Here is a 23,898-nt window from a genome sequence, read left to right as displayed (position 1 = left end):
AAGTAAGGGCGGTGGAAAAAAAAGGGAGTCAGATGGTAAAGAAATGCAGACAGATGGTAAAGAATGCAGGCTAAATGCACTTTGTTAGTCTGTACATATTTCAGTCTAGATGAAGCCAGTTCTACAGTCAACTGCACATTCTGTAAGACTACACTGAAAAAAAAATCAGCTTTTCTATTTTTTTATTTTTTGCTTTAATGGAAGATTAGCACTTTCTTATCACTTTGTATGAAATTTGTAGCCTGTGTTTGGCTATTAATTGACGTGCACTTTGACACATGATTTACTGTCCAACTAGTCCAAATGAATGGTCATGTAACCCTTACTGCGGGAACATAAAGAAGATAACAAGGAAGGAGGAAGAGACATTAGTCTAGTTACTGGTGTCATTGGCCTGGTGTGAGAAATAAAATAAAAGCACTGTGGGGTTAACTCCAGGGCCCGGTCGGTGGGTCCACATTCCTCACTCTGATAACTGCTTACACTTCCTGGTAGTCTCACTGTTGTTACTGAATAATTCATAGGTTCATTTGTTATCTATCACAGGGGTCATGGAAGACTGCGGTTCAGCAAAGTACTTATAAAAACTGCCCATAGTTCTGTGACTCTTGTTTTTAAAACATGAACCATTCTGGCTTCTGTAGCAGATCCTCTATTGAGGCCAATCACATGCATTTACAGAGACATTAGGTCAGAAAGGGAAGGGTTTCCAGGAACTTTCAGCTTCATTTTTCATGTTAATTACTCTCTGTAGTCTGGTTAGTGACATGGCTTGTTATTAAAAAAAAAAAAGACTTAAACAGAATGTTTAAAGAAAAATGGACAAAAACGTATGAATTTATTTTTCCAAGCAGACATTCCATCTGTTTAGTCCATGGCACTAGTTAAATGTGTCAATGTGACAAAACTTAAAATTGTTTACAGTCATAAACCAATTATTAATGGTTAAACATTTAAAGCTAACTGCTGCCACCATTCAGTTATGTTAGTTGTTTATCCAGACCTTTGTAGGCAAAATTTTTTGTAACTGGACAACTTTTAGTTGAATACCCCTGGTATTCCTGTCTTAGATATTCTTTAGTGAGATTACGTTACCTTTCCAATTAATCCTACAAGAAATAAGAGTGTGAACTTGAGTCAAATGATGTATACAGGCTGCAGAAATGCTTTCATGATTTGGAAGCAAAATCAGAGCTCAAACACCTCTTCTCTTCTATCAGCTCGTTCACATGCAACACACACACACACACACACACACGATGAGTCATGAAGACACACAGATACACACACTTTCCAATAACAGCTCATTCTTAGCAAACTAATGAGGCACTCACTCAAAAAGTGTGAGTGTATATAAAAAAGGGATAAGGGTAAGTGGAAGAAATCACACTGTCAGTCCGTCCTTTGTCATCCTTTTCAGTTGTTCTGAATACAGAATCCATTCGCTCTTCACGAAAAGAGGAGGACAAAGAAGGGAATAGGCAAATGCAGATGTGATGGAGCAGATGGCAGTATCTCCACGCAGCAAGGAGAACCAGTGAATAAAGCTATTAAAAATACAGTTACACAGAAATAAGAAAAGTAATAAACAAGACTGAGAAGGGCTTATATGAGGTGTTACACCTTGAGCAAGCTGTATTTGTACACCAAACTGCTTGGAACAGCTGGAGGGAGCCAGAGTGAACCACAACAATCTGGCTCGTGATGAATCTAGAGGAAAACTCATCTAATTTCATCATTTCACTCACTGCCTCCACCACACAATCAGACCTGCAGGCTGTGCATCCTACCCACACGATAAAGCTCGGCTACGCTCCATATGCTTTCCACTAATCTTGGCATTTTCTTCTCTGGCTCAAAGTGGTTTGCAAAACAGACACTGCAGCACAGATACTTTGCAGCCAAGCCAAATTGCTTGAATTAAGTGCTTGACCTGCTACCCACCAACGCTCAGCCCCACTTGCTTGTACCCCTGTGACCTCCAGAGCCTCCTCCATGGGTCAAAGGTCAATATGACACAAAAAAAATGCCTGATGGGGAGTAGGAAGACGTTAAAGGGATTAAACAAAGGATAAGCATCCATGGATGGAGCAAGCCAGGCCCACTTGCACAGTAAGAATGAAAGTGAAGGGCTGGATGGGCGGAGCAGATGGGGGAAGGGTGTTGCTGAGGTCGACAAGTATACAGGCCATGACTGAACACAATGCAGACTGACGATCCGGTCCAGCCCTGTCCATTAAGATCAGCATGTGTAAGTGTATGTGTGTGATCAAGCATGCATGTGCTAGACATTTCACTCACCTTGGATGCAAGGATGGCCCAGAGGGATCTTGAAAATTATCAGTAATTACACATTAAGAAATAATCCTGAAGGTTTACAACAGCCAAATATACTTTCTTTTATTATATAAGCACATAGCTCCAGGTCCTAAACTGAAGACTCCTAGTAATATTTAAGGAATACAGCTAAGGAATAGATGGGAATGAATTGAATTTCTTAATTAATCCCCTAATCCATGATTATTTTCCTATAACAGCACATCCTAAAGTGTTTTACGGCAATGATTCAGATTTTTAAATTTATAAATGAATACATTTAAAGTTGTGGAACATCCCAGAAACAAGTTATTTCCTGTTATCTCTTATAGCACATTACAAAGACTTGGTCCCTCACCAGCCTCTCTATTTTTCCCCCTTTCTCCCTGAAAAAAAACCATAGCTTGTCATGTTATTGAGAAACTGTGAAGCACAAAGTCACCTGTCCTGAAGACTAAGGATTACAAAGCCCTGGAAATGGAGACTTCTTCCATAAATGCTAAACATCTCCTTACCGAAATCTTCACCATATCAATGATTAGATGTTTTTCTTTTTAAAATCTGTTTATTATTAGCCTTGGAGTATGTGATCTTGTATCTTGTATCCACCTTGCAAGTTCCTCTGGATGAGTAGTTATTATAGAAACAATAACATATTAGAGCAAGCACACTGATAAAAACCTTGCAGCCAGCACTATTGTCAGAGCTGCTGTTACAGAACAGAACAGAACAGTTACAGAAACTTCATTAACACCTTCTGACCAATCAGATTTGAGAATTCAAGAATGCTGTTGTATAATTAGTGGTGACAATTCAATAAAGTGTCAGTAAAGTATTACATGCAGTGAATTGTACAATGTAGAAAAGTCACGCAACAGCTCTTGACAGCTCTGTTTTCATATATAAATAATTAGACTTAATTAATGTAGGAAAAAACACTTTCTTCTAGTTCAAAGCATTGAAGATGAAGATGCCTGTTTTCTCTCATCATGCACACACACAAAGCAAGCTACCTCCAGAGTGATACATGGGAATTCTCTCACAGCCAATCACATCAGTCCTAAGCACATTGGTGAACAGAAGCCCCAGCAGTGCACCATATAACATATGTTATATGGTTATCCATCATAGGCACAAAATTTATTGCACCTTCATCATAAACCTGATTTGGTCTCACTTCAATTGACAATAGGGTTTTTTTAAGACAAGAGGTGCTCTGAGATGCTTGGGAATGTTTCGCAAGGACATAGGGGCCGAAAGAAATAATGAAAGAAAAGAAAGCCACGTGCTGGGAAGGATGTGTGTGTGTGTGTGTGTGTGTGTGTGTGTGTGTGTGTGTGTGTGTGTGCGCGTGTGTGTGAATAAACCCAGGGTTGGACTGTATGTAGGTTATGCCGTCTCATCACTGCTTAATCTCCTGCATTCAGTTAAAAAGATAGAGTACTTTCATATCACGGTGCTGATCTCTCCAGCTGCTGTATTTAACAATGAAATCAGCTGCATGCAGTGTTCAAATAATGAAAGATCATCTGAACACGATATATCTGTCATGTCAATACCATAGAATGCCATAGTATTTGTCACGAGACAAATATATATATATATATATATATATATATATATATATATATATATATATATATATATATATAAATGAAAGCCAAACTCTATAACTAGTTATGGAATCTGCCACATTGTCTCATTGATCATGTCCAGAAGGATTGAAACAGACTCCTTCGCATTGATCCAACCCCATCTGGCTCTGGCCATGAAGCAACGGGGATCCTCCATTGATCCTGCAGCCTCATCCGGCCATAAGGTGATGCATTGATCACTTTACACTGGACACGGGAGGTCCTGCTTCTTCTAAGCCATTGATTAGCAGCTTCTCCACTCTCTCTACTATGAGACAACGGGCAAATGACCCATTGATCCCCCAGGTTTATCGGAGGAGGCACACCAGTTCGTTCTAGCCAGCCCCATGAATCCACCTCAGACCCTAAAGTCTGTCCGGTGCCTTCCCCCCACCATGAGGATGTGGTGTTATCACAAATCAACTGCAAGAAGAGTGGAAAGGGGGAGAGGGGAGAGAAAGGGAGGGCTAGAGGGAGAGAAAGGCACCACCCAAAACAGACGGTGTCGTTCCCTGTCTACATCTGTCCATGTGCAGATAAAGAGATGCTGCAAACGGGACACTTAAGAACAACACTTCTGACTTTTTTCAATATCTGACAAGTGAGTAAAACTTACTGACAATCCATGTGTAGCCAAAAAACAAAACTGATGCATCCGCACCACTACAGCCCACCATCATAATCAAGCAGTGATGCTTTTTTCACATCTCTTTAATTAATCACTCTTCTTTCCCTCATATTCTACATGCACTAATATGATAGCATATTGATTCAGGTTTCAGTTTCTCTTAGACAGACAGTAAGTGTGCCTCACATTTCCTGGAGAACAGCAGGAGATCTAATTATATTCTCTAAGTGAGATAGAGGGTCTCGTACCTACAGGACTTCCATTAACCTCCACACTCACGTTTGATAAATGATTTCATCAAATACTTCACTTCCGTTCACTTTAACAGTGAGGGCTATACACTTACTTGCAGTAAGTGCCATATTTCTTTTTTAGTACCAGTTTAACTTGTACCTAACATGCCCATTAGTCTGAATCTCCTCCTCACTTTTAGGTAGCTTTAATTAAAAGCAGTGCTGTGCAATTATCACTTTCACAAAAATCATAAACACTTTAGGATAAAGCAAAGGAAAGTGAGTTTAATTCCTCATCAAGCAACTCAATACACAAACATAAGTGGGATGATGGGATGTGGGAAACTGACAGATGTTCCCAGGAGAAAGGAAATAGCTGTACCTGTTTGCCAGATGTAGGTAGGTTTGTGGTTGGCGATGGTCTGTGTCTGCACTTCCAACAGTGCCATGGAGAGCAGAGCCGCCCTGAGGAGCCAGGCAGCTGGCAGTGCCAGCCTCATGGCTTCAGTCCGGCCACTTAGATCCACGGCTGACAGAGTCCACTGCACACACGCTCACACTCACAAACACTAGAGACAAGCAGATGAACAGAGGGTGTAACGTGTGCCTGCTATTGTCTCTCACTCTTGCTTGTACACACGCGATTCCTCCAGGAAAAGAATAATCCACTGGGCTGTCTCTGCTCCTCTTGTTCCTTCTCTTGCTTTCTCTTTCAGTCTCTTTCCCTGCTTTATGAAGGTGAATATAGGAAAAAAGGGAAAAAGTGAGAGAAACAATAGGTCCCTCAGCTCAGGCTGCTGCTGGTGCGGCTACTGCGTCCTGCCTACACTGCACTAATGCAGCACCTCCCACTCTCTCTCTTTCTTTCTCTCTCTCTCTCTCTCTCCCTCTCTCCCTTACCACCCTCCTCCCTGCCTCTCTTCTCACCTGCTATCTCTCCTTCACATTGCCTCACTACTTCACATCTTTGTACCTCGCTCTTTCTTTCTTTAACATATTCACTCGTCACCTTCTCTCTCTCTCTCTCTCTCTCTCTCTATCTATCTAGCTCTCTCTCTGAGGATGTCCTACAAACAAGCTTTACACATGCAAGAGAAGTGTGTGTGTGTGTGCCTGTCTGTTTGTCTGTCTAGCTTAAAGGAGAGTCAGAGCTAGAGAAAGTACCAAGCACTAGCTACAACAAATAAAAGCAGAGGAGGCGTTAAACTCTCTCGACACTGAGAAATGGAAGGCAAAGACAGCAAAAACAGCAAGCCAAGATGAATAAAAACCCCAATAAATAATTGACGAAAATACTCTCCAAATTTGACCTTGATATGAGCCGTTGACTAAAAGGTGAGTTATGAGATTCTGTCTATGCAATCATTACAGAGACAGCACCTAAGGCATCTTTCCGCAAATTCAATTCAGAATAGGAACATGTGCTACATCAACATGTCAGCACATACAACCCGACACCACTCATGCGAGATCAATGGGAACTGCTGATTTTTAATATTTAGTATATTAGTATACTGCTGGGTTAGGGCTAAACTGCTCACAAACACTGACTGATTCCAGCATTAGACATACACAGATCCAAATATATTCATATGTAAGCAATAAAACACTTGGGGGTGCTGTTATAGGAAAATAATCAACAATGAGGTGCTGTGAAGGGGAGATACTGTTACAACCCTGACATTGATTAATTTCCAGTAATGGGAGCTTTTTTTTCCCTCTGATATAGCACAGCTGTTTGCCAATGGTAACAAATTGCCATTTATCTATGAATGCCGCATCATATTTTTTATCCATTTATTGTTACATATAATGTTATGGAAAATCTGCAAGACAAGTTTTTTCTTTACAGCAGCTATAAAGAGTCATTCCCTCGCCAGCCTTTTGTTTTTCTCTCAATAAGGCAAAAAAACAAACTATGTCATGTTACTGAGAAACCTGAAAGTACAAAGGCCTCAGACCTGAAGACTTTCCAGTGATGGGAAACTTTGGAATGAGCACATTAATATAAACCTTAGGTTTGAATTATAGAGGTTACAGAAAATTAATTAACACCATCTGACCAATAAGGTTCAAGAATTCAACAGCACTGTGAAATAAGAATATTTAATATATTAATTATAAATATCTCTCTCTCACAGACATGCACAAACCAGTGGATACCCACTGTGCCCTCCTTCTTCCTCTAAAGGCCAGACGCCTGCTAATGTCCATTTCAGTCATTTCACACCGATTAGGATAATAAAGGAAATCGCTCACCCCCTACTGCCCACGACACAGAGAGCAAACCCTGGAACAAATTTGCCAAACTGCAGCACCAACAGACGGCAAGCACTCCAAGTGTCACCAACCCAATACACACGCATACACAGAGAGAGAGAGAGAGAGAGAGAGAGAGAGAATAGATGCCCACCCCTGAAGTAGAAAAGCAAATTTCTGATTTTCTGATTGTGTCATGTCAGTTGTCAGGGGAAACAGGTTAATAGACATTTTACACTTAATTAACTTTAACAAACCTTGTGCACACATTCATGTGAAATGTTGTATTAAAATATCAATATCTCTGCACATGCCGGAAGCCCATGAGGGTCAGTTTGGAATGGCAATGGGCCAGGAACAGAACATTTGGATGGCATCCAGGAACGCTTCTGGTGCAGACAACATGGCACTGCAGCTGGTGGATTTGTCATAGTAAGTGTTGCGCATCCACACATAGTATGCTCCATATGTGTGTTTGTGTTTGTGAGAAAGAGTATAAGGCTGGAGCAACTGTGTATGGTATGGTGTACAGATATAAAGGTACTCTGCCTGCTAGCAAAAAGCTGGGTTGTATATTATGCATGCATTTATATGACAGCGCAGTTGAATTCTCAAATCTGATTGGTCAGAAGGTGGTGATTAATATTCTTTAACAGCAGCTCTGACAGAAGTACCAACTGTAATTCAGACTACAGGTTTATATTAATGTGCTCTTTCTAAAATGTTATTGTTTCTATAGTAACAACTCATTCACACCGACTTGTAAGGTGGATGTGCCACATAATCTAAATCTAAAAATAAATACATTATAAAACATGTTTTATTTAACTGTAACTATGAGGAGAACTCAGCAGGTGAGTGTGGATCTATGTGCAGAGAACATTATTCAAACTCCACCTACAAAACGGGTAGAGTCTAGAGACTTAGACCAAGCCAGGAAACCAGACTAGAAACATGGCAGTACTAACACTTGAGAACTCTAGGTGTAATGTTAATACTTCACAAAGACTAAGGAACACAAAAGGGTATAAAATGCCAAACCAATTTTAGATAGAACACAAAGCACCTGAATATAATTAGACATACTATAAAAAAAAAATCAATGACTTTTTTTTTTCACCAGGGTTTTGTTTACAATTATTTTGTATTTGTCTCCAAAATAAATTTTTTTTTCCTGGTGGAAAAAAAACACAATCTCAGTGTATGTCACACCAGAACAAGAGCCATGCACTGGAGAATAGAATATGTTACTTTAACAAAGAAAAACATATAACCAACAGTATACATTAACATTTATGAAAGGAACCTCCAGTGTCAGTGATTTTTGTAATGGTCAGTAAATTTATTGCCATGAGAAAGTCTTCTAGACAGTTTCTCTGTAACATGATTGATATAACATGATGCTGCTTTTTTGTCTTACTGACTTCAACCCAGAGAAAAAGAGAGGCTAGTAAGGGGAGGACTGTTTATCGCTGCTATAACATACAGTAAGTGTTAATGAAATGTAACTATAAACAAATTCTATGAAATTTGTTTTCAAAATTTGTTACTTCTAAAAAATTAAATGTAATTATAAACAAATAAAAACTACAATGTCACAGCACCCTGACATTGATTATTTTCCTACCACATAATGTGGTATTCCTTATTTGTTCCATTAGATTCCAAGCACATTCCATCTCAGCCAATAAAATGCATAAACATACTGTATGACCACATACCCACTTCTTTCACACATGTATGCATCAGTGAGATCAGTGAGAGATCCAATTGGTCACTGCTGCTGCAGAAATAGTGAACATCAGCAAAATAAAAGAAAGGAGGTTGGCGAGACAAAAGCAGCTATTTAGAAAAAACAAAGAAATGCTTTATAAGGAACAACGCTCCAACAACAAAGAAAGCATAGACAATGGACATATGAGGAAGAGTACAGAGAGGAAGAGGGACAAATCAATGGGAAAAACAATGGTCTTTTTCCAAAAATGCAGTAGCAGATGCACACAGCACTGCTGCCTGATTACTGTGCATGCCTAATTCATACAGAGGTAGAAAAACACATTTATCCCACTGTCACACATGTTCTCTCTGCAAGCTTTGAGAAATGAGCCGAGCAATGGCATGGGCGGCAAAGCAATTCCACAAAGCTCTCTCACAATAAGACACACACTGAATGATGAAAGGCAGCTCCAATGTACAGGATGTGTGTAAGCGTGTGTGTCAGGGTGTGTTTGCATTTTGATGAAACAATTAACAGCCTGATTAACACCATGTCATGTCTTGGAGATAAATTACCCCACTGTCATGCTACGTAGTTAACACAACATAATCATTAGAAAAAATGAAGATCTAACATGAAGCTGACAGAAATTATCAGCGTAAGGCACAAAAACACACACTATCTCTGTGGGACTTTTCACTAAGTGGTAGATCTGGGGGTGAGTGTGGAACCTGTGTAAATTCGACCACTGGAATGCCGTCAAAATGTAGCATATAAAGAAAGCAGAATTTAGCTCACTCCATAGCACTCCAGAGTTTAGCTTTTTATCTCATTTAACACATCTAATTCAACTCTTCAGTAAATTACCAAACTCTTTCTCAGAGGGAAAACACATCACATGTCCAAAAACACCTATGCACAATGTAATACAATTGATATAGCGATTTTATAAATTATTTATGAAGCCTCACAGCTCCACGGTCCCTGATTCAATCTTCAGGTTATTGTCCATGTGGGGTTTTCTTTGAGTTCTCCAGTTTCCTCCAACCACCAGAGAAAATGCTGTTAGGTGTAGTGGCTACTCTGAACCTTGGCACTCCATCCAGGTATCCAGGTATCCAAATATTCCCACCTTGCACCAAGTGTTCTCTCTATAGGCTCCAGATTCACCATGACCCTGACCAGGATAAACTAGTAACTGAAGTTCATGAATGAATGTCCCCTTAAGAAACCTCTGGGTTCTCTGGTTTCCTCCAACCAGCCAAGAACATGCCAGTAGGTTTGACTACTCTAAATTACCTCCGGGTGCAATGAGTGTGTACACACTCAAAAATGAATGAATGAATAAAAGCAGAGGCAGCACACTAGTGTGGCAGGTAGTATTGGTGCCTATAGCTCCAGGTTTTGAGGTTCTCATGTTCTTCCCATTCACCCTTGAGTTTTCTCAAGGCTCTCCTGTTTCCTAAAACCACCCAACTGACCAATTGCCATGGACTGGCCTCCCATCCAGGGTGTATTCCTGCCACAGGATCCACCATAACAATGACCAGGATAAATGGGTTACTGCAGGTAGACAAATGGACAAATGTCTAAATCTGTGACCCTCCAGCACCTGAGTCTGACTGAGGGCTGATAATGTCAGTTATCTGTATCAGTTACTGTCATTATGCGCATGTACTTGTTTCAGACCTACTCCAGGTAAAATTCAAATTCAATTCAATTTTACTGTTTATTATTATTATTATTATACAATTTTATTATTCAATGTATATCATTTTAATATTGTCACAAAGCAACTTCACAGAAATCCAGATGCTGATTTAGATTCCTAATGAACAAGCCAGAAGCGACAGTAGCAAAGAAAAACAACTTAAGATAGTATGAGCAAGAAACCTTGAAAAGAAACAGACAGCAGGAATGCATGTAGAGAATACAGAGCATGCACTGATATTTGAATTAGATGGGAATAAGCCAATAAACCAATGACATCCACACTAAATTTGAAATATGTTGTTTGAAAACATGTGTACACCCATATAAAATGTGGTAAATGCCTTCAAACAGCCCCATCTTGTTGTGATCATATCCATATCTAAGTAGACCTGACAGGCTGGTCATGCCCCAGTTTGTTTTGAAGGAAGCATTGAAGGAATTGCTCATTTTCCAAAACAGAACATCTGGGAGGAGGGGGATGGAAAAATCAACCAATCAAACAGTAGGGGTATGTCCAGCCATGCTGATCCAATTTAAATATGCAAATGTTCACAGAGTTGCAGGGGGGAGACAATGGGGGAGAACAAAAAGGAGAGCACCCTAAAGCAATTGAACATTTAGCATTGTTTAGCCTTCAATTAAGGATTTATTTACACTTCACAATGAGGTGTGAGGCAAGAACAGCGCCAAAAGGCAAGATCTGATGAAGGAACAAAAACCAGCCAGTCTAAACTCATGTGCGTTTGGTATAGGCATGTAGCAGTGCTTGGGAAACAAAGTCTCAATCAGCAAGCAAAAGCAATAGCAAATTAAAATGGGTCCAGCTGGAGCTCCTCCAAATGTCTTTCCCTAATGCCTGACTAATACCCCGATAGCCTCAAAACAAAAAAAAAAGAACAAAAAAAAGAAAAAGAAAAAAAAAGCTGCTTGTACTGTCACAACGGATTTTCTGCATGACTATGGTACCAGAGAGCTAAAGAAATTGGACATCTCTTATTTCTTTCCATGACTATTGCTGAGGTGTGTAAATCCACATGCATACCAGCTGTTGTTTACCCCCAAAATCTGCCCATTCAGAAGCAATTCACCCCGATCCATAAGCTGGAAATAGGTCACCAATAATGGATTTGAACCTTCCCATAAATGCTAATCTAAGCAGCTCGAATTTGTCAAAGCAAATCAAGCTTGAAATGAGTTCAGCCAGGCACACTCCTCCCCAAACCCTAAACCTGATCCTGACTGAGCCCACCACGCTGCTATTGTCTTCTGCCAGCACGTAATCAAACAGGGAACAAAGGCTTCATGGGAAACCTCCTTCTTTAGACACCCAGCGAACCCTACTTCACACAGAACTGTAAGGAGGGGGCAGTGGGGGGAAAAAATTCAAAGAGGATTTCAAAGAGGTTTACCATCCACTCCTCTTCAGGAAGCATAAGGACCAGCCTAAAGGGAACCACAACAAATAAAAGGAAGCTTCTGTTTTTATTTATTCCACGGGGCTGTTGCATTTTTGAATCTGATTGGTTAGGAGGTGTTGATTAATTTTCTATAACAGCAGCTCTAACAGCAGTGTTTGTTATAATTCAAGTCAAGGGTTTATATTAATGTGCTTGTTCTGTTATTTTTTCTGTAGCAACAAGGACTTCAAAAACCATGTTTAAAAACATCTTTAACAAGATAAATTTGTGTAATCATTGATATGGTAAAATGTTCTGTATTTATGGAAGGAGTCTCCAGTGTCCAGTGTCCAGTGTGTTTTCTGCCAGAGTCTTCAGGACAGAGGGCTTTGCACTTTCTGGATTCTCGTAACATGACAAGCTATGAGGGAACAACTATTTAAAGCTATTATAACATAAACAATTTGAGGAAATAATTTGTCTTGCAGATGTTCCATATCATTAAATGTAACTGTAAATGGAAAGTATTATTCATTAATAAATTAAAAAAATGTAACATTTGGCAAATTGCTGTGGTGCAAGAGGAGTAAAACACTTTTGGACATGCTGTTAATGGAAAATAATCAACTTCAGTGTGATAGCACATCACAAAACATCATCATTGATTATTTTCCTGTAACAGAACCTCCTGTCATGTTTTATTCCTGCCCCACTCTTCCGTATATTAAATGGGTACGTTCCACACAATGAGCGCCTATTCATTGCAAAATAAGATCCCACCCCTCCCCCAGTGAAACTGAGCAATTCAATTTTCCATGGAGTTATCAGGCACCAAAAGTAATTGTCAATTATACACCAGGTCTATTTCAAACAGCTCTGACAGGATGGATGTACAAAAGGCAGAGGCAGAGGCAGAGGTGAGTTCCTTTGCAGACAAGGAAGTAATTGAAAATGACCCCCACTGTTTGCATCCATCCTTAAACACAACAGGCCTAAACACTGATGCAAAGAGTGTACTTGCATGCTCAATCGATTCATTCTTTAATGACCTTGTCTACATGATGCAGTGCAGCAGTGCAGTGGACCAGCTCCACGCCTGGAAGAGCAGGTGGGACACCATGGTCCTTCTCTCAGGTGAAGGCATCACGCAGTGGCTGTCAGAATGGGGCCCTGCATTGGTCGTCACTGGAGATGGAACATCTGGTGCAGTTTCCCTCCATAGCTCTAATCTAATTTATACACACATACAACAATTAACTGAAGGTGACTCTTATAAAGATGCTCTGGACTTCTGTTGTATTGCTCATTATTATAATAAAGTTTTGAATTGGGTCCAATTTGAATTTTGTCCTATAACCTATCCCAGGAACATTCAGAGCAAAGCACTCTGAATGGAATGCCAGTCCATTACAGGGCACCATGCACACACACATTCACAGACTCATTCACTCCTAGCGTGTCCTATGGGGACGGTCACTGATTCAAATACTGAACAAATGCCACACTCAGAGGTAGACACAACTGTCATGATTCCTGTATCATCCCCATGATGGAGGTAGCTTGATGCTCTAGTGTGTATTCTGTCTGAGTCATTCAGGTCAGCCTCACTCAGCCGTGTTTAATGGAGTTGGCTGTAAGCTACTAGAATACTAGACATGACAAGACAGGACCAATCAGACAGGATGTGTATTGGGGTTTCCATGACACAGTTCAGTAATAACAAAAGCCAACTGCCTGATGAAAAGATTAAGATGTCCTTCACATATAGACAATGAACATGACTTGTGTATCTGCACAGGATATAACACAAGGCCATTCATAGACAAAGATTTTACTTTTTCACTACATCTAGGATTCTATTTTCACACAAGCGTAACTTATGGCATGTTTTTCCCCCATTCTCGTTCAGTTGCTGTTGTAGTCAGGAATGAACATATCTGCACTTTTAGTCAAATACATGTCCCATTTCTTACAACCCAGTTTTGTGGATGTACATTATTAATATCACCACCTTCAACATAAATAGGCTACTTCACTTCAGTAGTAACTAAATATAACCAAATAAATTTCCTCTGTAAAAAATACCCACCCAGTTTTATAATTATGCTGCTTGTGACCAGATTATCACTTAAAAATACCATAACCTGTCGCACACAAACGCTGTGATCTTCCACCTTCTTTCTGATTTTGAGTCGACTATCGCAAAACAAATATTTTCATTTGGCATGTAGGCTATGTTTAAAGTTAATGTGCCTCACTGTAGTTCAGCAGTCATGTGTTATGAATGGATTTTAGGTGAATGGTGCAAGCTGAATCGCATAAAAAGGATAAACCAACATGAAGACCAGAGAGCTATCTATGGGAGAAAAGCAAGCCATTTTGAAGCTGACGAAAGAGGGGAAAACGATCAGAGTCATTGCAAAAGCATAGCAAAAACAAAAGAATTGGCCTTGCCATTCCAATATTTTCTGGCGGGACTGTAGATGAATTCAACATGAAGCAAAATTACATATACTATATGAGTGAAAATTTTTGTTTTGCGGAAATCAGTGAATAGTGAAGCTACATGCAGGTACGTGGAAACAAAACCGAATAAAATAATCTGGCAAAAAGCCATCATATAATTCTCCTGCTAGCAACACATGCACGTAGCATTTTGTGGTTAAACATACTGAAATAAACTTGACTTGAGGTAACGTTCACCAACAACTTGCTCACTTTTTGTTGATGGCACAAACACAATGTGTTGTATGACCATATACTTCTTTTCCTTAGCATGTAACTACCTAACTAGCTTGCCTAACATTTTTATTATATTATATTAGTTACCACTTTTAGCCTAATCAGTTAGGCTTCTAGGCAACCAAAACATAGGAGAGGGCAGCCCACTGGAGCTTTACTTGCCTGGTGGGCTAGCTAATGACATTATCATTTGTCCACTTCTGAGGTTCTTTATTTGCATAAGCCACTGAGTAAACTGTAGAACAGAATTATATTATCCAGGTTGGACCATGTACGTACATCCAATATCTTATCACACATTTCTACCCACTGTATCTGACTGATTGATTTAATTTTGATTTGATTTAATTCCACAAACAGCTAGCCAGAACAGTGGCTGTCTTCCTGCTCCTGTGGCTTTGTGCACACCTCAGTGCTTTTGCGCCGACCTCTGACTCCTAATTCAATTCCCTCACTCCAAATTAATACAATTAGAAAGATGGTTTGCAGCTAAACACGTCGGCGCTGCATCCGGTCAACCAATCCCCTGTGGAATTCAGACTGTGCTGACTGTGAATGGCCAGGAGCACAAATCAACAACTGAGCTCTTGTGATTGATATGGATCAATGCAAGATGAGGGGAGTGGAGGAGAAAGTAAGGAGAAGGGAGTGGAGGAGGTCAACACTATGGATGTCAGTTTTGTTTTTGGATCATTGGAAAAATTTAAACTGAGCTCTAGACTAGCAATTTCAACACATTAACATTCTGTCCAAAAAATGTGAAAAAAACAACAACTTGTATTTCAGTATTCCATACTAAAGAATGGTTAAGCCTGGAGAATAACAAAACCACTATAGCACTGCATTTCTGAAGTATTTATAACCTCAGCTGCACTGTTGATGTCTTTGCTGTCTTCGCTCTGGCTTCAGCATGTAAAGTTGACAAGTTTTGCATGACAGCAGGTGAAAGGCCAAGCTCATGAATTATTGTATAACTTAGCAATACCAGCTGGAGCTTCTTCCTGCCTCAGTTATGTCATACTAAAGGTGAAAAAAAGAAAAAAGCTCCCTTTTACAGGAGTTTTTCGCTTGGCCTCCTGAAGAAGACCCAACTGAAATATGTTTGTTTTTGTCTTTATCCTGGCATGATCCTAACAGCCAGACATGCTCATGGCACTAGTAGACAGTAACCAAGGACGAATCCATACTCATAAAATAACAGTGAACTGCATCGAAAAATGTCAAACTAGGAAATGGAAACACTAGCTTAGAAATACTGAACTTAAAGCAAGACAAGGTGAAAACATTGTGATGCAGTGTTTCAGTGGTTCAGTGGTTTAAAACTTGCACCATATGACCTAAAACCTTTGGGCTCAAACCCTTGAAGGTGCCTTGAGCAAGAGCCTTAACCTGCAATTGCTACTGGAGAATCCAAGAGGCTGACCATGTTCTCTGACCCCATACTTCCTTCTGTGTGTGAGAAGAGGTACTGGGATTTGCCAAGAGAAAATCTGAACAATAAAGATTCTATATAAATCAAGAGTCCACCCACACATTGCAAAGTCATGGTGCTATGTGATTTTGGTGGGAATGGTAATGGTAGCTAGTTAAACTGATAGTTTGCAAGACACATTAAGAAATATCAAAGGAAAAATGTGGTTACATAATGCTGTATTGTACAAAACAAGAAGAAAAGAGCCTACCCTCTTGTTTTGTACTGGGTCATGCTTCCAAGAGGTAATGTTCACTTACAGTCCCCCCAAAAGTATTGGAACTGCAAGGCCAATTCTTTTGTTTTTTGCTGTACACTGAAGACATTTGGATTTGAGATCAATAGATGAATATGGGATGATAGATCAGAATTTCAGCTTTCCTTTTGATATGATATTTACATGTAGATGTTTTAAACAACTTGGCACAACATGGCACCTTTTGTTTGAACTGATCTATTTTTCACGTGATCAGAAATATTGGAACATGTGACTCACAGTGTCACATGGTGTGCTTTGTTAGATTGATTGTTTTAAATAATTAATAGCTCTGGATGTCGACTCTTGGTTTGAGCCCTGGGTTTCACCTGTGAAGACTGCATTTGTTGTTAAAAAGGATAAACCAACATGAAGACCAGAGAGCTATCTATGGGAGAAAAGCAAGCCATATTGAAGCTGAGAAAAGAGGGGAAAACGATCAGAGTCATTGCAAAAGCATAGCAAAAACAAAAGAATTGGTCTTGCCATTCCAATATTTTCTGGCGGGACTGTAGATGAATTCAACATGAAGCAAAATTACACACTACCAGATGCGAATGTCTCTTCTGCATCCCTGCTTTTTCAGCAGGCAAATTTATTTGCATTCAGTATGACCATTGCTTAATGGATTTTTCCAGAACTGAAGGACCAGTAAAGAAACCTGGCGTGAAAAACCAAGAGTGGAGCCACCTGTTCTGGAACCTCAGTGACATCAATTGTTTCCTCCAAAGTGCTTTGCAATTTAATGAGGTTGTCATACATATGGTATAATCGTATAAATGGACTAACAGGTCTAAGTTTTCATAAAGATTTCACAATAGTAATGCTGAGTTACTGATAGGAACTAGGTATATCCATCCCATTCAATATCATCATCAGCCATCACTGGTGCAAGTACATTAATTTTACTTTTTTTTCACAAAATGCCTTGCCAATCTCCATTTGTCAAGGACAAAAAATGATTAAATCTCTGTACTGCAATCTGACAAATTCTCCTTAAATCAGACAAACTTGACTTTCTGTTTCAGGTTCAACTAAAGTGCAGGAATGCCTGAATCTGGCACAGTGTAGTCTGCACATTAGAAGCAAGACATGAAAAACAGCTGAAAATATGCAGTCTTTATTAGCAACCATGCTTGTAACTGAGTGATCAAATGCAAAATATAAAAGTGTAGTTATGAATATTTGTAGTGCTTTGCATAATGGAAATGTGAGAGCAAGGTATTTGAAACTGAGAGTAAAGCTCAAGATTAATTGACCTGCATGTATAATCAGGCGTGTGGGAGTGTAAATGTTTATATATTAGCCATAACAAGAGCGTGGTTTGGGTTTTCATCTTTCTCACTCTGGAACGATGCTGCTACCCCTCCCCCTATTTTTTATGCCTCATCCTCCCTCTCTTCAAGCCCCCACGACCCCCAGAATCTTTCCTGGGTCTGCCAATGAGGGAGCATCAGCATTATTCCTTCCTAGATACAGTGTGTTTCAGCTCGGGAGTGTTTCAGCTCATCCCTACACCCACTGAGACAAACACCAATAAAATTATTATTGCTTATTGCAGTCTTGCTAAAGAGCCTGATATGATGCTCTCTAATTCTCAAACTGCCTTGCAATTCCAGACTTCATGACTGGGGAGATTATCCTCTTGCACACGTACACACATATACATAGATGAAGTGAAATATTCACAGAGCTGCCAACATTGCTAACAAGAAAATCCTACCAGACAGAAAGAAAAAAAACAAATTTTACCACAAAAACCTTAGCATATGTCAGTAGACATGTCAGGAGAAACTCTTTGCTGACAGCATAAATGATAAAAACATGTAGTGCTTTTTAGACACAGTTTATATCAATATCTGCTTGCTTAGACATAAGAATATGCAAGGCAGGAAATGATTAATATTTAGAGCCTTCATATATATGAGTGCCATAGAGGTTAAGTGCTATGAAGCACAATTACACAATGTGGAAAAATTATTTTCTGCTTTATTGACTTTTTTTTAGGCAATTAAAATATATTCAGTGAGATAATTAGCATAACATTCCATCAAATTGGTATCTAATTTTTCTAATAATAGATCTTTCTCTGACTTACATAATTGACTTTATCTTATTACTAAAGGAACTACAAGGAAATAACATTGTTGCCCAAACACAAACACAGTGGTTAGTGAAATACTATTTAAGTGAACATGAATTATTGTGTTTTCTAGATATTGATAAATGTTAATAATATACTGTATAAAGTCATCAAAGATGTATTTACAATAGACCACATTATTAGTACTTATTATTAGACTAATACTTATAATAATAATAATAATAATAATTACAGTCAAGGCTTAATTAAAGCAGAAATCAGAGAGATATTCATTGTATAAATTAAAAAAAAAAAGGAGTTTAAAGGCTAATATGAATTTTCTATTTTGTCCTTGGAGATTGTGATATAAGATCATTTATGACTCTTTCAAATCAAACACATAGAATCAAACCAAGTCCAACTTTAATTTTAATCCTATACAGCAGCATCAGAGAAAATTTAGGTTTGTTTGTTTCTTTGTTTCTCTGTTTCTTTTCTCTTGATAGCCTACAGATCCACTGCAACCCTGTCCAGGATAAAGCAGTTACTGAAGATGAAGAAGGTGTTGAATAATTTTCTGTAACAGCACTGGCAATAGTGCTAGCTGTAATTCAAATAACAGTGTTATATTAATGTGATAATTCAAATATATTATCATTTCTATAGTAACTCATAAACTGATATTTGTATGGCTGGTGCTCCATATAATCCAAGGCTAATAATAAACAGATTAAAAACTGTGTTCTTATTTAACAAAAAATATATATAATCGTTAATTTGATCATTTTTCTATGAAAGCACATCTTGTTGCATTTTATTCCTGACTTGTCTGTCTATCACTGACCATAATACACCACAGACATTATTCTGGATCACATAACTTCACATCACATACATTATTGTGTCAACTCAAAGCCCAGTGTATAGAGGCTGAGTGAATGTGGTGTGGACTCTGTGAAGTAGCCACTTTGTGTCAGAGATGTTGTAGAAGGACGGAGTTCCTGCATTGTGATCCATGTACACCCCTATTCTGGTGGGAAATGTGTCTTCAAGTTCAGCCTTTATGTCATTGTGCCAGAAAGATAGAGAGAAGAGGGATCATTACAGACTCCAGGACTGATCGTTGTGTCCAAACTTACAACCCTTACCCTTACCTTTTCTGCTGATCCCTTTATATGAGACTGATACTGACACACATGATCCATATTCCCACTCCACCTCCCAGTAACAAAGTCTATACATACTGTCCTTGCTCAACACCTGCCTGTAGTGGTCAAATCTATCTGGATGATCAGGGTATCGCAGCACTCTAAAACAGTCTTTCAGGGCTCTCCTTATGCAGACTGAGCTTATGATGTTCCGTGTTGGGAGTCAGATAAAAGACTTCTAAAAGAAGAGAAACTGACAACTTAGAATGTTAGGTATAATTCAGGAAATATATATATCTATGACAAGAGTGTGGCAGAGAAAGGAATAGAGAAAGATACTGTATACAGAAGGAGGAGAAAGTAATTATGTGAACTATCAGATGAACCGAAAAATACAAAAGAAAAATACATTATTTTATTCATAGCAATTTAGAAATATTTCCTCCTGTTTTGGCTTATCATCTTACAAATTTTTGCTGCCTACCATAAATGGAAGGCTGCCATTAACTGAAATCAACCAATGAACCGAAGTGTGTGTGGGTGTGTTTGATACATACGTTTCAGGAAACCTTTTCTGTGATTTGGTGAAATCATCTGAACTGCCACAGCTGTGGAGAGAGACGAAATAGAAATGAAGACAAAATGTGTCAATGTATCACAAGTGCTCATCAAGAGACAGAAACTGATTAAACTGGTATAATTGCTTTGTTCAATTATTTTGTTCAGTTAGGCATTAATAATATTAAACTCCCATAAACATCATAAATAATTTCTATATAGGAGATCTTCTCTTTACCATGCCACTAACTGAGAAAAGGTTTCCCTTATTGTGTTTCCCAGTAGGACAGCTCTTCTTACCAAGTCAGGGGATTTTGTTGAATTCTTGCTCAGAGAATTCCTCGAGTTGCTTTTTCGGATCCGAGAGAGATTTCCTCACTCAACCAAATGAGGGAGGTTGACTGACAGTGATGCTGGGTGAGTTCTCACATCCAGAAAAGTCACAGAGAAACTGGAAACTCTACAGAGGAGGAGAAAGGTTTATGAAAGGAATGAATGATATACGATCAAATTACTGTAATTTGATTACTATAAAGATCAAATGACTAACTTGGGATCTCAGTGTCATTTATTGTTGTTTAATGAGCATTTTAGAAGAAAAAACAGAGAATTTGTGAGGAACACGTCTGGATACTCTACTTCTGCTTCTGCACTTGTGACACATCTTTTGCTCTTAAACCACTGATGCTTGCCTACAAAGCCGAAAATGGACCAGCACCCACTTATCTCAAAGCACTTATCACACCTCGCACGGCAGCACACTTCCTCCGATCCTCTAGCACTGCTCGACTGGTCCCACCATCTCTCCGCGTACAAGGAAGGCATGCATCGAGACTCTTCTCTGTTCTGGCACCAAGGTGGTGGAATGAACTTCCCCTAGATGTCTGAACAGCTGAGTCACTGGCAGTCTTCAAACGACATCTAAAGACTTACCTCATCATAAAGTACTTAAATTAGCACTTACACAAAAAAAAAAAAAAAAAAAAAAAACTCCCCAACAGAGTTTTGGACTGATGGTATTCCTAGTTTGTGACCTAGTGAGCCAATATCAGAATGTATTTTTGATAGACTTCAAAGCATTATTGTAAGTCGCTCTAGATAAGGGCATCTGCCAAATGCCATAAATGTAAATGTAATGTAAATGCTCTTGTGGATGGTCCCGTGTGGATATCCTAAAGATTTGCCCTCGCCAAAAACAGTTTATGCCCAGGTTTCACCCTTGCTTCAGTTAATAGTCTCACCTTTATACTGTAGGTAAGAACTGCTGCTGTAATCATAAAGACTGCGCTGTGTTCATCCTAGGACTCTTTCACAATATGCTCCTACTCAACACCACACTTCTGCTCTTGCACTCTTCAACACTCTTCTACACCTGCATACTGTAATGATTTATAATCCCACTATCTGGTATCACCCAGAAGAAGATGAATTCCTTTTTGTGTCTGGTTCCTCTCAAGGTTTCTTTGCCACTGTCGCCTCTGGTTTGCTCATTAAAGATCTAAATTGATTCTCTGCAGAAATCCAGATTTCTGCAAAGCTAATTTGTGACAACATCTATTATTAAAAGCACTACACAAATAAAATTGAATCAGACAGTGATTGTTATTTGGAGGAAATGGATATGATCTTGTGTGTGTGTGTGTGTGTGTGTGTGTGTGTGTGTGTGTGTGTGAAAGCTCCTCCAGCTCAGTAACTCTCCTCTTAAGATCAGCAGTCTCCTGCTTCAGTTTCTGCAGGAGTTGTTCAGTTCAGCCTTGTCCTGAGCTCTGATCGGCTCTGTTACCTGCAAGCTCTTTTTCTCCAAGGAGCTGGTGTGTCAGTAAAGATGATCTCATTGTCCTCCACTGCTGCCTGAGCACAGTGCTGTAGGACACACACATAAGGTTCATTTAAAGTTCAACTATCATTTCCTGTCTTACTGTGACCTTAGATGACTCGTTGTTCACATTGTGCATGTTGGTGGGAACAGCTCTATTCCTGCTCACTGCTCACCTTAGCAGTGTGCGCAGCCTGTTTAAGTTCCTGCACCTTCTTCTGCTTCTTCTGGATTTTCCGCTGGAATTTCACTTGTTCCCACTTTAACTCACTCTGTAGTAAAAAATGCTTTTTAAAAGTATGATATTTGTGGGGGGAATATTAATGGTAGCTGAAGAGTCAAAGTTAAGTGTAAGTTTAGTTGTGTTTTAGAGAGCTGTGATTGTGCTGCTCTGTATAATTCTTGTCTATCAGGTGCCTATACTGAGCTTGTTATTCATTACTAGACAAGGATACCTAATTGACTGGCAACTCAGAGTATACCATATGTCTATTCCTACCAGAACATCATCTGATGAACTACACCTGTTTCAGCTATTAGCTAGCTAGAAACAGCAGGGCAAAGTTTTGTGAACTCTACTTAATAATAAATCCCCCATTTTTGGTTTACCAAAAAAACAGCCCAAAGTAGTGGGCAGAAATGGGTATAGGTCTGAGGACACTGACATTACTGCAAACTGCATGTTACAATTTGAATTAAATATATATTGGGGGGAGGGGTATGTAAAGATATTTAGATATATTTAAATTTTTATTTAATATAATTTACATTTCATATATACTGTAGATTTTTTTAAAATCAGTAAATAAATTTGGTATTTTTACCCTAAACCTTATAAAATCTCTTGTTAATTATTATATACTTTTAAAGGACCTATTTGATTTAGCTTATTGATCAAAGTGTAATACTTTTTCGGTTTTGCATTTTATTTATTTTTTTTTAAGAAACAAGCTGAAACCCCTGAAACCCCTTGTCCTAATCTGTGACCACATGACAGGCAACATCTGCAGATGTGACCTGTCAAACTGGATTGCGATATTTTATAACAAAATTTGTGCCGTCACTGAAGAAGTGTATTGCTTTTATATACATGTCTTTTATATTACATGTCTACAAGTCATTTCTAAAGTTTGACAATCCTGGACTGTGAAACGCATACCACATTTTGATAGCCCAGGCTGACTTAGGCTGTCTAGCTTGCTGACAATGAAGCCTACATTAGTTAGCTACAGTAAGTAGCTAATAGATGAATAGCTACTTATTGGTTAATCTTAGTGATTGGTTTTAACAAATATATGTTGATATCTAATCTTACCATTTAACCTGTGGCTCTTGCCAAGGCAAATTATTGTTTGTCTTTTATAATTAAATAATTTTACACAGGAAAGGGGATAAGCATGTGTACAGTGGAAGCATTATTTATATAATGTATACAAGGGGTTAAGGTTGTCTAATAAGCCTTTTAATCATTAATTCAATTCAATTAATTCTTCTGCACTCACTTTTTCCTAGTCAGAGTGATGGTGGATCTGGGGCCTACCAGGAACACTGAGCATGAGATAGCAATGCACTCTAGGTGGGATCCACTTACCGACATAATTTTGAAAGGTGGGAGGAAACTGGAGAACCCAGAGGAAACTCACATGGACACAGAGAGAACACGAGAAACTCCACATACAGATAGTAACTCGAGCTCAGGATTGAACCAGGAAACTAAAGCTGTGAGGCAGCAATGGTACCCAGTGCACCACTATGCTGCCCATGAGACATTTTCAGCGAATTACTTTTTTGTAGCAATTTATTACCCACTACATTCAAAAGTTTATGGCCTCCAGAGTATGTTTTGGGTGGTTAATACTCTAGATAATGTATAATCTATCAACATAGTAAAAAGCTTTTGTTGAGCTGATAGTGGAAACAGTATTTG

General features: G+C 38.9%; 1 protein-coding gene across 1 annotated transcript in view; it reads right to left on the bottom strand.

The window, feature by feature from the left end:
- Positions 1–5,688, bottom strand: part of thsd7aa (thrombospondin, type I, domain containing 7Aa) — a 102,319-nt gene extending 96,631 nt beyond the window's left edge. Inside the window, exon 1 of the mRNA XM_026942292.3 lies at positions 5,194–5,688. Within this exon, the coding sequence (XP_026798093.3) occupies positions 5,194–5,311 (118 nt within the window). The 5' untranslated portion in view covers positions 5,312–5,688. The remainder of the gene's footprint in view (positions 1–5,193) is intronic.
- Between the last annotated feature and the right edge of the window lie 18,210 nt (positions 5,689–23,898).

Source organism: Pangasianodon hypophthalmus, chromosome 29 (genome assembly GCF_027358585.1).
Source record: "Pangasianodon hypophthalmus isolate fPanHyp1 chromosome 29, fPanHyp1.pri, whole genome shotgun sequence".
NCBI classification, from domain to species: domain Eukaryota; kingdom Metazoa; phylum Chordata; class Actinopteri; order Siluriformes; family Pangasiidae; genus Pangasianodon; species Pangasianodon hypophthalmus.
Note: the sequence above shows the minus strand (reverse complement) of the source record. Positions and strands in the feature narration are given on the sequence as shown.